Source organism: Anthonomus grandis, chromosome 12 (assembly GCF_022605725.1).
Source record: "Anthonomus grandis grandis chromosome 12, icAntGran1.3, whole genome shotgun sequence".
NCBI lineage: Eukaryota > Metazoa > Arthropoda > Insecta > Coleoptera > Curculionidae > Anthonomus > Anthonomus grandis.
The window spans coordinates 21,356,510-21,374,653 of NC_065557.1; the positions used below are offsets into that span (position 1 = coordinate 21,356,510).

At 30.3% G+C, this 18,144-nt stretch overlaps 1 protein-coding gene across 1 annotated transcript in view; it reads right to left on the bottom strand.

The window, feature by feature from the left end:
* Nucleotides 1-13,902, bottom strand: part of LOC126742871 (calcium-activated potassium channel slowpoke) — a 205,391-nt gene extending 191,489 nt beyond the window's left edge. Inside the window, exons 1-2 of the mRNA XM_050449716.1 lie at nucleotides 13,695-13,902; nucleotides 2,378-2,668 (exon numbers count right to left, since the gene is read on the bottom strand). Of these exons, the coding sequence (XP_050305673.1) occupies nucleotides 2,378-2,566 (189 nt within the window). The 5' untranslated portion in view covers nucleotides 2,567-2,668; nucleotides 13,695-13,902. The remainder of the gene's footprint in view (nucleotides 1-2,377; nucleotides 2,669-13,694) is intronic.
* Nucleotides 13,903-18,144: the final 4,242 nt, after the last annotated feature.

An 18,144-nucleotide genomic window follows, 5' to 3' on the forward strand; every position in this document is an offset into this window, starting at 1 on the left:
TTCACATACTGCAGAAAATTTGGCAAATGTCATTATAAAAGAACTCAAAGATCTCAATATTCATATAAATTATTGCAGAGGACAAAGCTATGATAATGCTTCGAATATGTCTGGAAGATATAACGGAGTCCAGGCGAAAATAAAAAATATTTCAAATAGTGCTCATTTTGTACCCTGTTCCAGTCATCAGAAAATACCTACCACGATTATTGAAGCCAAAGATTTGCTTAAACAAATAAATACATTCGAGTTTGCTTTTATGACTATTATCTGGAGAAAGATTCTAGATTCTAGAGAATAAATGCAACAAGTAAATCGCTACAAGAAATCGACACAAGTTTGACTGTTGCTTGTAGTCTTTATGACAGTTTGATTCAATTGATCGATCATTTAAGAAATCAATTCAATGATATTGAAAATGAGGCAAGAAAACTTCAGCCAGTGATTATAAAAATTAGACTTCTAGAAGTTGGAAACGAAAAAAAATTGCCGATGAAGGTCCGGCAGAAGATGTTTCATTTGTTAAAAAAGGTAGTGAAGACTTCAGAATCAATACTTTTATTCCAATATGCGATAAGGTAATTACAGAATTAACAAAAAGAAGAGACTCCTACACATGTGTGAGTGATATTTTTAATATACTTTTCATAAATTTTCCGGGTTCAGATCAAATAGTCCGAAACAATTTGAAGAATATTGAGGGCGGAGCTTTATGCAAAAGATATTGATGTGAATGAATTGCCTGACGAACTTGCACAATTTAAACAACTGTGTAATTCTAACAATGTACCAAGAAATCCAAAAAATATGTTGCAGTTTATTATAAACTCAAACATATTATCAACATTTTGCAATATCGAGATTCTCCTTCGAATATATCTTTCAATCCCAATAAGCAACGCATCAGGTAAAAGATCATTTTCAACTCTAAAAAGAGTAAAATCATACTTAAGGAACTCTCTAAGTCAAGAAAATTTGTCATCATTAGCTATTCTGACTGTAGAAAGCGACATATTCAGTACTGTAGATGTAGATAAAGTTATAGACGATTTTGCCGAACTAAAAATCCGAAAACGTAAAATGTAGATATTTAATATGTTTATGGTTTTTTAATATATTTTTAGTGTAGTTTTTTCAAGTTTATTTTTTTGTTGTTTCTTTGATGTACTTACGAGTATAGGTATATTAAGAATATTTGATTGTTTTTAATAGACAACGTTTTCAAGGAATGCTCTTTTTCCTTAAGCTTTTTATAGAAATTTGTTAAAATAAAACTTCTTTTTTTTAAATATGATAATTATTGGTTTAATTAGTCACTTTACATAAAAAAAAATTCAGTTCCTTTGCTGTATATTTTTGAAGTGAAAAAATTTTGAATTATTTATTAATTAAGTAATTATAACGTACATAATATATGCAACACATACTACATAGCTCAGTAATTTAATAAATTTGCACAGACCAAAGTTTGATCTGTGCTAATAAACGGCATATTTATAAACTGTATAGTTTTTTTTGTTATTAATTTATTAAAAATTAAAAATAATATGACTATTGCTAATATCATGTTATCTAAAAAATTATGGTTATAATGTGTTTAAAAAGGTTGGAGAAAGGGGGGGCCCGATATGTTTTATGGCCTAGGGCCCACCTGCCTCAAAAATAGGCACTGATTTGTGAGTATAATTGTCATATTAATTGTCATTTCACGCATCATTTAAAAAAAATTATTTATCTGAGAAACAATGAATTTAAATACTCAAGATGATTGGTTCTGGAGACCAGGTTCCTACACAACAAGAGTACTACCTGGACTTTCTACAGTTCGAACTTAGTTACAATACCTAGTATCAAAATAATATAATTTTCTTGTCTTATACAAGCTTTAAAGCCAACGAGACGACCATTATGTCAAGATGCAGTCTAAAAATCTAGTAGTTTCCACATAGGTAAATAATTATAATACTTGCCAAGTTTTTTATTATAATTAAATATCGTTTACAAACTTTGATGTATCCTCCTGACTTAACTAACATTAATATCGAACGAAAGCACCGTAAAAATGTTAAATTTAGTTACAATTTTTACGAGATGTTAAACGTGTGAACCCATAATCCACAATTTTATTATCATATTAAAACCGAATATTAGTTGAAACTTTTTTCGAACGTAATAGTAAATTTTTAATTTTTTTAGACTGAATATTTTAATAACTTAACAATTCATTGGACTTTTTTATGTTTGGCGTCACGTCTACTACACCGATCATATCTACAATTAATTTTTTTTTAATAGACTAAGTAAATAAATAAAAATTACTTAAAACATCATCCCTGTTTTCTGCTACATCGGTTATAGGTTTTAAGAATGTACTTACCAGTACAATACAGAGCCCTGCAAGGAATGTACATATCGAAGAGAGCAAAAAGCACCAATACTTTCTGGTATCCAAGCAAGCTTCAGGTTGTATGGTAGGGTGAAAAGTGGCATTAGCAGCCAGCAGTGTGCTGTTGAGGGCGGGCGAGGGCGACCTCAGGCCGCCCCTGCTCGCGTCCTCGGACGTCATTCAGACGCCCGCGAAGACATTGGGCGTCTCCGTGGTCGTTCTTAGGAAGGCTCCGTTGGGAAACAGAACATAGAGAGCCCAACGTCTGATTATTCTGTAAGCCTAAAATAAGAATCTTAATTTTATAACTTTTAACATGAACAGTTCAGTCAAATTATAAAAACGTTTTAATGAAATAACGTTCTTTAAAAAGCATGAATACAAAGTTGTAGCTTCCATTTCTGCTAGATAATATCTTTTGTTGCCCACTTTATGGATAAGATTGTGTAGACACTGCCGAGGCATGTAATAAAGTCAGCAGTAAAGCAAGGGCTTCTGAATAACGCATGGAATATTACTATAGAGTATTTTAAAATTTACTGTAAGATGTAAAAATTGTAATAAAGGCTTAGACAAAAACATACGGAACAGTTCTTTATCATCAGCAATATTCTTAGTATCAATTTTATTATTATTTATTTTATGACTTATAATAATCGGTTTTTTAAGATTTAATATTGCAATGATTTCTTAGGACGATCGCATCACATCGCCGTTTTAATTTCGTTCTTCAAAACAAATTTTCAAACATCCTTTCATAAATAATGTGGAAATATGAATCACTACTCATTAAATAAACTTAAAGCATAATCTAATATTTTAATAGCTTTTGTCAAGACTTTGTTTATGCTCTTTTGTAACGACCATTCTGAACTAAAAATTCAAAAACGATAAGATTTGATTGATTTTATAAGGTGTTTGCATTAACATGAAACATTAACATAACCATGAAAGTTGGCAAGTTTAAATATCGAGTTATTTTATAAGACTATACACGTCTTGTAAGATATATAAGAAAACACCTATAGAAAATATAATTATGAAAATAATAATTACCCTATAAAAAGTATATTTTATCTTACACAAGGCATAGCATAATTTTATTATAGAATAACTTAAAAAATCATTGGACTTTTTAGTCTTTGGCTTCTTCTTTACTACTATACAAGGACCAAACCTGGTTTATTATTGATTGTTTGTCTGTTCTTGTTTAACAGATTATCTAAATGAGCAAAAATTACTCGAAAATAATGCCTCCCATATTAAGACATGAAGTATGTTTTTTTTAGATTTCAAAGATTGAAGATTCAATATTATTTCTACTCCTGCTAGGTTCTTACGCATATTTAACTTGGAATAACATTATTTAACAAATTCAATTTGTATTCATTTTAGTCAGTCTTATCATGTTGAGCAATACACATAACAATCTCAAAGCAGGTATATTTTGTGTTATATTTGTACATCACGGTGTAAAACTGAAAGTGATATAATCACACATAATCTCATATTCCTCATTTAATTCAGAGTTCTAGCTTCATAATTAATAGAAAATATATACAGGGTGTTTCATAATTAGTAAAACAAACTTGGAAGGGTTGTAAAGGGCCTCAAAATAAGCAAGTTTGCGTCATAAACCCCTATTCGAAAATGATTAGATTTTGAGATACAGGGTGATAAAATTTTAAGATAAAATCTTATTTTTAACATTAACGATGGCAAAAATTCACTTTCTGGTACCGAATTCTACATTAAAAGCAAGTATGTTTTTCCGTATAATAAATACCGTAAATATTACCAAACGGATAAAACTAAAAATTTTAATTTTAGCGAGACATAAATTTCGAACAATGGATATATTTTTTTTTATGCGAAAACGATACATCGTAGGAAACAAAGCCAGGAGACAAAATTTACTCTAAATTAAATGAGTATCTAAAGAATATTTTTTATTTGAAGAGAAAACAGTGGCGTACCATTTTTTTAAGAGTTTACTAGGTTCTAACGTCCATGCGGCCAAGCCATTCGAAAAATAAATACAGGTTTGTCAAATTTATCGTGAAAAATACGATTTTTTCTTAAAATTTTATCACCCACTATATGTCGGGTGACCCAGAAAAGAGGGAACACTTAATAACTTTTTTACTTTTCAAGATAAACAAATGAAATTTGGTATATCGACAGAATAGTCATAAGAGCATCTTTTGACATATTCCATTGTTTTCCACCACTTCCGGTTTAATTCATTTCCTTGACACTAACTTTCTTATTTTAAATGGGACACTTGGTATATTATTGCGTATTTCGATAAAAAATAATATTCTGAAAATAATGATACTGTATTTTCGACTCTTACTTTTATTTTATACTAAATTATTTTTTTAAATTTTAAAATAGGTTGCCATGAATGCGTTGAAAGTTTTAATTTTTGATCAAGTTATCACGGAAAAATAGTTTTCATTGCATTTTATGACTTAAATCTTTTAATTTTAAATTGGTTGATAAATAACGAACAGGAAGTATTGTAATGACACTCCTGTGTATTTTTTTCAAGTGACATATAATTAAAAATTAAAACTTACAACGCATTTATGGCACCCTATTTTAAAATTTAAAAAAATTATTTTTTCTATTGGTATAAAACAAAAAGTAGGAAATACAGTATCATTATTTTCAGAATATTATTTTTTATCGAAATATGGAAAAATATACCAAGTGTCCCATATAAAATAAGAAAATTAGTGTCATTTTCTGTTAAACCGGAAGTGGTGAAAAACTATAGAATATGTCAAAAGATGCTCTTATAACTATTCTACCGATATACCAAATTTCATTTATTTATCTTGAAAAGTAAAAAAGTTATTTAGTGTTCCCTTTTTTCTGTGTCGTCGAGCGGAACATAGGAAAACCCATGTAAATTTTAAGGGGGTCAATTATTGGCTTCCCTGTACATTTTATAGAAAAAATATAAGATAACTTTTTGAAGAGACCAATCTGGCAAACCCTTGTGCAAAGTTTCAAAAAATTTTAATAAGCGAATCTTGAATTATTCAATTAAATGTAATTTCAAAATTAGCAAATTTTCGGTTCAGCTAAAACCAAACGGGCACCAGTAAAATGAATATTGTCACTGACGTGAGGAACAGTGTCAATAAATCAGTGACAGTCGATATTTGAAAACAAGTATGAATTATTCAATCGACGAAAAAATAGCCATAATTAAGTGGCATTATGCGGGAAACAGTTTAAGAGCAGTATCTGAAATGTTTTCAGTTTATTTCTGGCTGGTGTCTGGTTTTACCTGAACCGAAAATTTGGTAATTTTGCAATTACATTTAATTGAATAATTGAAGATTCGCTTATTAAAATTTTTTGAAGCTTTGCACGAGGGTTTGCCAGATTGGTCTCTTCATCAGTTAAGATTTTGTTGTAATATTTGTCCTGTCTCAATCCTTTTGATTCAGAGATTCAATGGAAAAATCGAGCTTTAGGTCATGAGTAGTATAGATAACTACAGTCAGTCATGTGGGCATGTTTTAATATTAACAAGTAATAAACTAAAAGGCAGAAGAGCACAGTATCGTCTCTGAGGATAAAACAGCAGAAATCAGCCTTATACATTCAAATTCAATTCAATTTCATTCAATTCAAATATTTACACATTGTACATCTACTACTACTATTGTATTATTGTTAGCTGAGTAGATCAGCTAACAATAATATCCCTAACCATCTTAGAAATTGCTGCCTGTTTTGGAATTCTGTAGTTTGAGCTTCTTACATCTTGAGAATTGAGCTTTTGTAGTTTTCAATGCAGAAAATGCACGGGACTAAATAACTAGATTCTCATATTTTTAAGGCTCCTCCTCAGCTTGGGACTTTCGAAATAAAAAATGAATAAATAATTTTGCTAAATTTAAGGCTACACGGTAGGAACTCGAGCAACTTATTAAGACCACAAAACAGTTTTATGGATAACTTAGAGATGTTGTGAAACGCTTCAGATTGCTGATTTACTTCAATCTCTTTAGTAATTTTTCATATCTCATCCGCTATTGCTTGAGTTACTAATTTTTCGACTATTTACTTTTTAGTCCTTTATGTAATTCGCTTAAAAATTCAATTTTTAAGAGCACATTTTTCTTGTCTTCTGTCACTTTTGCAGCTAAAAAAACCAAATTAACTATTTCTCAATAATAGTTTATAATTTTCATTAACTCATTTAAGACATAAATTGAAACAAGGTACTGGGCCTAAATATAAAATAGTTTAACAAGCATATCGATACTGTATTACGTATTTTGTGACTGTTTAATAAAAGTTTTTATGCAATTGAGAAAAAAATTAAAAATAATTAACTTTAAAAAAATCGTTCACTATTAATAATCTACGTCCACCTAAATAACTTAATGATGGATGTCATACTCAATATAGTAATTCGCTGATTACAGATTCGTCGTTAAGATAATTACCGTTGCTAAATTTACCATTTAAATCGTTTTGAGTACAGTAGCAGGTGCATAAACCGGAACCTGTTTAAAGCTAGACTATGAACTTTGACAAGAGGAAAAAAATCTAAATGAAACTTAAAAAATGTTAAAGGAAACTTGCAATAGGTATGGACAGCCAACAGCAAATTAGTTATTTTGTTTAACGAACTTGCTCGGCTTACAAAAAATATGCAATAAATGATCGAAATTTGGTGGAAAATAAATCAACAAATCCCTACTACCTAGTTAGAAAATTCTAAAGTCATAGGATAAAAGACTTGACTGCTTAACAGGCATTTTAAGACTTAAACAACAAAAAAATTATAAATCATTTACTTGGGACAACTCGGTAATAAATCTGTAGTCCATTCCCATGCAAATGTATGAATTTCTTTTGGTTCGATTTCTTCTTTGGCCACATTTTCTTCACAAAAAATATCCTCTTGGAAGTACTATTATTATTACTAACTACTAACTATTATACCCGTCTTGCAGATTCAAAATGATTTGTTTCCACATCTCAGCTCCGTGGCTATTAATCATTATTATCTTTAAGAAATACTACAAGTTGAATATAATTGAAATGACGTAAGTACTTAAGTCCGTAAGGCTTATTCATTATATTCTACTTTAGTATAAGTAAAAGAGTATCCACTGAAAGAGCATCCTCTTATTGGCTTACCTTACTGAACACGTGAACTTTCACTATTTGATCTGCTATAGGAGTTGCATTTTACTTACATGGTTGAATATTGAATTAGTAGCCATAACCTTAGATCTGACCTATAAATGTCCGGATTTTTAATGCTTTTGTGTGTACAGTGTATTAAATTAGTTTATTTGCGGGTGCTTCTTTGTTAACTTTTTTTGACATATACATTGCATCAAAATTTTATAATAGCATATACCAAACTTTTAACACCTGTGGTTCCCTATATTAATTTAAATATAAGCCTATTAAATTTCAAAAATTAAAAACTGAAAAAAGTTTATCACGCTTTTTGATATGTAAATGTTTTCATAAGTTTACTGCGTTCTACTTGAGATGTACCAGATTGCTATTTTTAAAACTTTATATTATAAGTTTTATGATTGACTGTAGTAAATAAAAATTTAGAGCAAAAAAATAAGCCTTCTTATTTTTCTTTTTATCTTTAAAAATTCATAGGAAAATTTTGGCAGATTTTAAAACATAGATGTCAAAAACAACAATCTCAATATTCATATGAATATAAGGAATTATATATAATAATATAATAATAATAATATAATTATATATAATAATATAATATATTACCAAATTATTACGGCGTAACTGTTTGGAATAATAGACTTATAACTGACTTATAACATTTGCGACTTTCTTTAGTAGGCTTTCTATTTTCTTTACCAGTGAAACAAAACTCATGTTATGAATCTATTGCAGTACATATTTTATGTTTTTTTTTTAAATATGTTAGATTGTGTTCCATTTTTTATACTATGTACATGTAGTGAGGTCTTGCTCATTTTCAACTTGTTTCAGATAATGTAATTAAATGGAAATATTTGCTTAATAAAATCGTTTCATTTTGATTCATCTGTAGATGATATATTCTTTTTCAAAAATCAATATGCTTCAACCTATCTTTATGGAGATATTCCATGAAAACCACATTCATTATTTAATCCAAATTGCATTTAAAACTTTAGAAAATACTAACGCGCCTCATTCACAATTTTTTCTTGGAAACTGACAGACCACCTAGTACAATATCAATAATAGGGTAGTAATTAATATTAGGGAATTGAATTTACAACTAATTAACAATGAATATTTACATAAAATATTATCAAAAGTAAGAGCTAATGCAGTTGGTGAAGACTGCCGGAATGTGGTTGGTAATGCTATTAATCCTTGGGTTTAAACATTCTATTGTTCAAGGAGAAAAAAGCTATTATAAAGCCATTAGGTAACATATCTGAACCGAGAGTGCTAAAAAACTTTTGAAATTTATCGTTATTCGCCAAATTGAATTTTTTGTAAAACACAACAAAATAACAGTTAGTCGAGAGTATTTATTTAAATTACTAAAATATTTTAAGTAATTTTTCATATTTTTAGTCATCTAAGAGATTTTGAATATCCACTTTTAATTATGTAGCAGAAGTCAATTATTTTGCAGATGACTCTCATCTCATTACCGTAAGTATAATACTCAGGAAACCAAAGAACGATCTACTTCTCATGTAACTGAAATATTTTATTACACTAAAAGACTAAATTTAAAATTAAATGCGGTGAAATCTCAAATTATAATAATGGGAAAAGGTGTAAAGGCTAGAGTGCCAGTGAATAGTCATTTAATATTTTCATTGACTCAATTATTAGACTTAGAAAGAATTAAATATTCTGATAGGTATCGTTAAAGATTTAAATTCATATTTCTTCTATAAATACATAAATAAGTTTAAGTCTTATTATACGCTCAATTATTAAAAAAAACGTATTTTTTAAATTGATATTTATTTAAATAGTGATGGGATACTAATAAATAGTGAATTCATAATTTTTTACAACAAAATTAGTAAAAAATTATGAATTCGTCAAAACAATATGGCTCATTGTCCTGGGTAGTAAAAAATCTATTAGAAAAATTAAACATTCCGAACAAAAATAGCATACTACCAGACCTAAATCAAGAAACACTTTTAAATATGTTTAACAGTTGGATGAAACATAGGTTCAGTTTTATACATAGAATTTTGACAATCCTCCACTAACAAAAGTTGTAACTTTGTCTGGAAAATAGGGTTGGCAAGTGGAGTAAATGGAAAACATTTTGTTATACCGCGACATAAAACTGCATCATCTCAGTGACCGTTGCCGTAAAAATATTTAATCAATTATAATACAATGTTTTTCTATTGGTCTTTGAATTGCAAAATGCTTATGGTTCATGATAAGTTGCTTTAAAGTTAAAAAAAGACGTAAAATAAAATAAATAATAAAAACAGAAAAAAATTGTAACTAAAAAACTATTTCATTTTCATTGAAGATACTGTAGGATGCGAGCCATAAGTATATTCTTGTTTTATTTAAACAATAATTTATAGGATTATGTAGTAAAAGTAAAATTAAGACTAAGTATTAGTTATAAATCATTTATGAATCTTTGCGCAATAGGGTTTGTTTTTGTCACCCTTATTGTTATGTGTTGTTATATACTCGTGATGAGATCCTTTTTTGGCAAACTAAATCGTATGAATTTTTAATTTAATTGCTTTTTATTATTTAAATAATTTGTTACAGGGACCAGTTAACAAGATACATAAATAACCACAAAATCTTGTTTCGGACCAATCAAGTATTAGTTAAAAAAAAAAACTTTTGTTTAAATTTTCCTGTTAGCTGTTTATAAATGTTATTTTTTATTTTATATTTTCATGGTTAAATATAAAATATCATTTCTATATAGAAATGTACATATAAACTACCTAATATACAGTGGTGGCCAAAAGTATGGAAACTTTTTCAAAAAATGCAGAAAATATCGCAATGCGAAAACTCTCAAAAATAAAAGAATGTTGTTTATTAGTTTTGATGAAAGGAGTTATTTCTCTGTGGCCAAATATATGGCAACCTTTAATAAAATCATAATAATTGTTTCCTACAAGCTGTTTAACGGTACGATTTTGTTTGAGTGAAGACAGGCATCATGCCTAAGTGTAAATACTTATCTAGTGATTTAAAAAGTAAAATAGTTGAACTATACCAGAAGGGTTATAAACAAATTGAAATAAGTTTACATTTTAACATTTTAAAAGGCACTGTTTCAAAAATAATTAAAAAAATTGAAGAGAAAGGAAATCTTTCCTTGCTTGTGGGCTAGCAAGGAAGACCAAAAAAGTTGTCCAAAAGGGCTATGAAAGTAATGAAAAGAATATCGATGAACGACTCAAAGAAAACTTCTATAGATATTTCTGGAGAAATGAGTGAAATGGGGATTTCTGTGTCTGCTCGCACGGTGAGTAGAAGGCTAAATGAAGTGGGGCTTTTTGGAAGAGTTGCTGTAAAGAAGCCACTAATATCAAAGAAAAATAGAAAGGATCGCTTGAAATTTGCACGAGATCATCTTACCTGGTCTCACCAAAATTGGAATACTGTATTGTTTAGTATGACGAAAGTAAGTTTCAATTATTTATTATTAATGAAACTTACTTTTACATTGAATTTTGAATTATATTATTTTTATATTATTAAAACTAGTTATTGGGAGTGACGGGAGACGTTATGTCCGGCGACCAAAACGTACAAGGTACAGCCACAAATACCAAATGCCTACGGTAAAACATGGTGGTGGAAGCGTAATGGTGTGGGGTTGTTTCTCCCGATCAGGTGTTGGCCCCCTGGTTAAAATTGATGAAATAATGGACCGTTTTCTATATAAAGACATAATGGAGAACAACATGTTGCCTTATGCTGAGGAGGAAATGCCATTGAGATGGTTGTTTCAGCAAGACAACGACCCTAAACACAAGTCCCAATTTGTGAAAAACTGGTTAAATGAACAGAGAATTGCTTTAATGGATTGGCCTTCACAGTCCCCAGATCTGAATCCCATAGAGAATTTATGGGATCATTTGCACAGGATTTCGATTTCAAACAAGACTCAACTGTGGGAAATACTGTAAACTGAGTGGGCTGCCATTTCCAGTGAAGACTGTGCAAGACTTGTCGATTCTATGCCAGGAAGATGTAGAGAAGTAATAAATTCGGAGGGATATGCCACAAAATATTAGCAGATTTTAATTTAGATGTAATTTATATAAATAACTTCAGTCTCAGAAACTCTTCAGTTTCCAAACTTTTGGCCAAGAAAATATGAATTTTATTTCATTTTCTTTTTATAATATGTTTAATTTCAAATTAATATGTTAAGTTAGGTAATATATTATATATACTTTATCAAAATATCAGTAACTTTATTATAGTTCCTGGTTTCTTAAAAAAAATACAAATTAAAAAAGTTTCCATACTTTTGGCCACCACCGTATCTCAGAAATGAAAGCTTAAATAAAAATTTGTTAAGAGATAAAAAAAAATGTGACACTCTGTATAAAGGAAGTTTAATATTTTAATACAAAAAATGGTTAATGGATAACGTACTAAGTTGTAGTAGTATTTGTACGTGTATCTATTATTGTATTTTCTGTTTTCTTTTAGTTTTTAAATCCGTTATGTTAATAACCACTTTTAATATATTTTTTTTTATTGTTTAAAATAAATGTTTTTTTTTTAATTTATAATGTTTCTAAAACTGCATTTCTTTACTACCTTTTTTTTCACATTCAGGCAAACCAAGTTTCTGCTTCTAGCAAAACCTTGTTTCCGTCCAAGGAAAGAATTTAGAACTCAAGAAAAAATAGTTTCTTCCCCTGTTTAAAATTATGTGCTATTTGAGACTTATAGGAATTGTTTTTTAGTATATATTTTTTATCTATTATCTACAGACTTAAATATTGTGTAGCTTATTGTTACCATTTTAATAAATTTTACTATAGAATTTTACTATTTTTAGACATAGTCATTCAAAAAAAATATATTAAAATTATATATTTTTTTGTTATATTTGTTTTAATTATTAAAATAATTGAGTATTTATTTAAAGATAGCCAAAGAAAGAGATTTAATTTTAGATTAATTTTTTCAATTAGGTCATTATGAATTGAGTAATTCCAAACAATTCCCTATAAATACTACGATGAAAATGCAGCGAGTATGGAAAAAAGTAATTTTTTACGTGCAGTAGTTTTTTTAATGTACATTCTTCTGTAACTTAGGACCTTTCGGTCTTAGTCAGTGTGTAGGCCTTGGGTAGTCAAAACTATTCAAATCAGCTTAAATTCATTTTAAATATACAAAAATATTCGCTTATAGCTGCTTGGTGGAAAACACAAAAAAGCGGAAATAATTACTGGAATTTCAAGAGGGAAAGTGTGCTGCCTTGTAATTTCGCGAACACATGCAGTGTATCATAGGCGTTATCAATTCAATTTAAAACGCCTAAACATGTTATAAAAAAAAATAAAAAACTGTCGAGAATGTAAATAGGTATACTATATACTAAATCAACATTTCTGTGGAATATAAACAAATGTCGTTACAGTAAAAAAAAGTAATGTCAGCAATATCATCCTTTTTTTATTAAATATTATGTTGTATATGCTGGTCTAATGAAATGTCTAAAAAATTTAGCGCAGATTCAAAATTGAAATCCAATAAACAATGTATGGAGAGATATGATGCAGCAACACCTAAAAACCAGAAGCGACAAGAACTCTAGCATCAGTTAATGCCGAATCAATGATTCATGCTCACTCTTAAGGCTCACAGGAGAATGTTAAGATGTTTTTAATTAACAACAAAGTATTAAGGTTACCACTATTATATCTGTAAATTGTAAATTTTCTGTTATAAACTTGAGAAAAACGTTTTCATATTGTCCAAAATACCTTGTTAAAAAAATTATTACGAATGACATCAATTCCGTCACTGCCATCTCAAAATAGCGAATCACCCTGTACCTGACACTAGCTCAAGGCCTTTGTAGCCTCATTCTCGCGCAACGTTGTAACTTCGGTTCAATAAAAAGTTCCAAAACTACAGAACATCACAAAACATTTGAAAATTACGCAACTTATTGGCTCAGTTATAGGTTTTCCTATAAATTTTCCTATCTTTTAATATAAAAATCTACTCCACAGTCGTTTTCTCAAACAGCTCTAAGCTCAGCGACGCGCGTTAAAAAACCAACATAATACTACATCTTACTTACAAAGGGAAAAGCTGACTAAATTCACAAAAATTTAATAAAACACTCACGTTTTCATACACTTAGAATAAAGAACGGCAAGTATTATTTATACCTATATAGAAAATATCCACTATTTGGAACCAAAAATGCACAATCGCGATATAGTTTTTTGTGGAGAAAATGTTTTTAAGAGTCGCGCACCGAGATGTTGAAGCGTGACTGAGCGAACGCCCGGCAGATGTAGCGTCGGGACGCCGGCGCGACCCGATGCGGCAAATCGATGTATAAGTGCGGGCGCCACTCTCAGGCCCGACCGACAAATCGGACCAATGCAATGCTATTCTTCGGGAAGCTTTTAGGCGAATTGGAGAATTTATAGTTTCTCGTAAATAAATAAGGCACTCAGATATAAATATATTCTTTTGTTAGACAAAGATTATAATCGACTAGAAGTCGGAAGGATAAACACAGATTGGATTGGATTTGCTTAAATAAAAGTGAGTCATTCTTGTTGATGAGGAATAAGAAAACATTTTTGGAGTACATACATACGAATACAAGGTGTTATTATACAGGGTATATTAATTTATTGTCGATAATACAGCCATAAGAAGGGATCACTGCAAAAAATCCATTAAATTTTGTTTTAAATGTTAAAACTTTGGTAGTCACAAAATATTTTTTATTAACTTTTAAAAAAATATGGTTTTTGCTTTAAATAAAAACAATAGGCAATCAATAAAATATACAAAGACAATATATAGAGGGCCGTAGGCAACTATAACAGTAACTAATACTTTTACTGTTATAGTTGGTCCAAACTAAGTCGAAATGTCGATGGATTAATAATGGACATCCTATGGATAATAGTTTTGTGCAATCCAAGCGACTTCCAAAAAATGCTTTGAAAAGTATAATTATTATACCTATTTTTATAGATACATAAAATGTCTATCTCTGGTCAAAAAAATGTTCTTAAATATACCCAATATATGCAACAGATATGGCTATTATATGTTATAAAAAGTAAAAGGATATTCCTGGCATATATGAATATGCCAATTAAATATTCTAGGTAAATGCATGTTACCCAAAATGTGTTTGGCTATTTGAGTCCATAAATAAATAAATCAAAATCAAATATGCTTTATTTTCACATAACATAAAAATGTTATTGACAAAGCTGAATTAAATATATAGTAAACAAGGTGCACCCGGATCGCCAATCTCCAGTGCGCTGGGCACCCATCGTGTTGGAAGGTCATTTGTTCTTCATTGAGAAAATTTGGAACCCCGTTCAAGAGTTCGGCCAGATCATTTAATAAAAAATTTATATAATTATCCCCATTCAAATTATCCGGTTAAATAATGTGAACCAATAAGGGTATTACCAATTAGGCCTGCCCAAACGTTTACTAAGAATTTCCTTTGAAAGGACACGACTTTCTTCATTTTTGGGTTTTCTTCTTTTGGGGCTCAATAATGCAAATTATGAAAGTTGGTAATTCTCTCTGTTGAAAACTTGGATTCATCTGTCCACAGTATGTTTTTCAAGAAATCGCGGTTGTCCACGTCCATATGTAGCAGGAGGCGGCAAAACTGAATGCGTCTTTGGTAGTCGTTTTCTTCAAGATCTTGTACAGGAGTGTAATGAAAGGGATGCTTTCCATTAGCATGAAAAACAGACCTTCCATACACTTAGGTTTAGATTGGCAGCTACAGTCCGGATGCTCGTTGTGGGATCTTCGTCAAAAGCTTCCAGAGTTCGTTCGTCATCAGCAACATTACATTGTCTGCGATCTCCAGGTTCACGGCGATTTAAACTACCAGTTTTTCTTAAGCGTTTAAAGGTCGTTTCAAAAGTATGACGATTAGGCTGGCGTCTATTGAGAAAATGCTCTTGGTAAATTCTTTTTGCTTCTCGTCCATTTCCATCAGCTCTACCATATGCCATTAGGATATCGGCGTACTCCTCGTTTGTAAAGACACCAGCCATAGTAGGCAACAGTACCAATAAAACAAAGTTAACGAAAATGAACAACAAAAACAATATGCGTAGAGCGGAGTTAAAAATACGTGAAGTAGCGGAGAAAGACAAGTCTCGAATAAATAATACTCATATTATGGTTAGTGACAGTTCAAGGTAGCGGGGCACAAAGGGAGTGTCGATGAATGATAAAGGAGAGTATAGCGTAACAGGTTTAGCTGTGTTAGAAAGAGGCATAAGTTTATACCTGCTCAATTAGGTTGCTTTCAAGAAATTGGTTCACGCGTCCTTGAAGACAAACTTATTTGTTTTTCGTAAGTTACCTAATTATTTTTGTTACATGTGGCATCGTTAGAAAGACTATCAACTAGATAAGTTTTTTAACACATTTTAAAACCCCACAACTTTCTTTTATTATTATTTTTTACATTGTAAAGTTGAAGTAACATTTTTTTTCTATCGATTTGAGGAAGTTTGTTACTCCACTATTAGTTTCTCTTTAAATATTTTTCTTAGTTATTACTTGAATCTGAATGAGACAACATTAGTCTTTAAAATAAAATTAATTGTGCGCCATTTTGGCCAAAAATTAAAAAATAATTGAAGGTTAAAGTAAAAAAACAAGGAAAATCTAATAAAAAAATGGAAAAAATATATTACTCCTTAAATTTGAGGAAAAACAAAAAAATACTATGCGTTTTAAGCCAGTAACCTCACCTATTCACCATTTCCGTTTGGCTACTCACCTTCCAAACACCCTGTATAACATATGGCGCTAAACCAATTAACTTAATAAATGAAACAAAATTTTTACAATATAAAATATGCTGATTTATTAGATCCGAAGACAGGAAAATGGAATAGTTATTTATTAAAGCACTTGTAAACTATGAATTGTCTCCGCTGTCCTTTTGTATACTTAATTTTACCTTATTTACACTCACTTTGCTTCTTAGCGGGTAACTTTACTCACTTCTTACTACTAACTACTAACAATGGTGCTTACTATGTGGTGCTAATACTCTAATTACAATGGGTTAATTACTTTAACCTATTGTATTAACACTCGACGACCGAACTCATAACTAGGGACAATAAGACAGATAGCTTTAACTGGGTTTAGAGTATAAGGGTACTTACGAACCTTCTTAGGTCACTAAAAGTATAAACTTTAAAAAGAAACTTAAACTCAACGTGAGCAACTTCGGAGTGATCGCGACTACAACTCGCGACTCGACTCGCATACTACTTCTCGACGACAGTGCCTCAACTTGACTGTGACAGTAACTCAACTCGACTGTATACTGCAACTCTTGGACCAGTATTTGGCCATCAAGAGTCTGGAGAGAGAGAGTTGGCCATAGGGTTTAAAGAGTAAAGAGAATAGAGGTAACTCGTCAGCAACTTCTCAATTCGATCGCGACCACGACTCGCGGCTTGACTCACACACTACATCTCGGGGACAGTGACCCAACCTGACTTCTACAAAAACTGAGATCAACTGTATATTTAAACTTTGAGCGTGCAACCTTTTTACCAGCTTATTTTACTTAGTGGGTGTAAAGATGTTCAATAAGTGCATCTTTCATCAACAAGGGATGTGAAAACGAGCTTCAGACCTAAGAGCCTGACAGTTTCATGGCAATTTATGCGTTATAGTTGTTTTCTTTAAAAGTTTGAAACGTTTAAAAGTAACCACTTCAAATTGATTACTTTCTGACCTGTGGGAACCTTCTAGGGATCGATGATGTCCTTAAAATTATGAACATAGACCAATTAAAAATAAATACATCTCGATGACAGAAAAGGGTGTTGTTGGGTTATTTTCCAACACAAATAGACAATAAAAGAAACAAATAAGAACACATAAAAAATAAATTGGTCCATGAAATTAAAATATCAGAATTTATAAAACATTTAAATATCACATATTAAAGCATAATAAAAACCTTTAAAATAGTAGTAACTAAAATTGGTCAAAATCTGTGTCGTAATTAATTAATTCAACATGCAATAGCAATACTGTAAAAACCACATTAAATCAACTTTTTTTCGCACCAAATCTGAACCTCCTATAGTAAGTCAATAAAGTCAAAGTCAAATAAATTTAAAACTGGCCGTATAAAAAAGAAGTATTCTTTTATAGCGTAGTAGCCTTTTACAACTAACATCTTTCTTACCTCTCTCCTATATAACTAATAAGAAACTGTCTTACGAAAAGGCTGTGGAAGATGGTTAAATATATTTTTAATTTTGTAAAAAAATGATTTTTTGGTTAAGAAAGATGTAGGGATTCGTAAATTTATATTATATGAGGACCGAGTCAAGATTTTCTGGATAATAAAGTGAGCTTTGCAAGCACATGATACTTGAGATAAAAATATCTTAGGGCACGCTTTTGCAGCACAAACTCAGAGTTAAATAAATTTGCAGATGCGTGCCCCAAAAACAAATCCCATAGCGGAAGTGTGATTTTCCCAATGA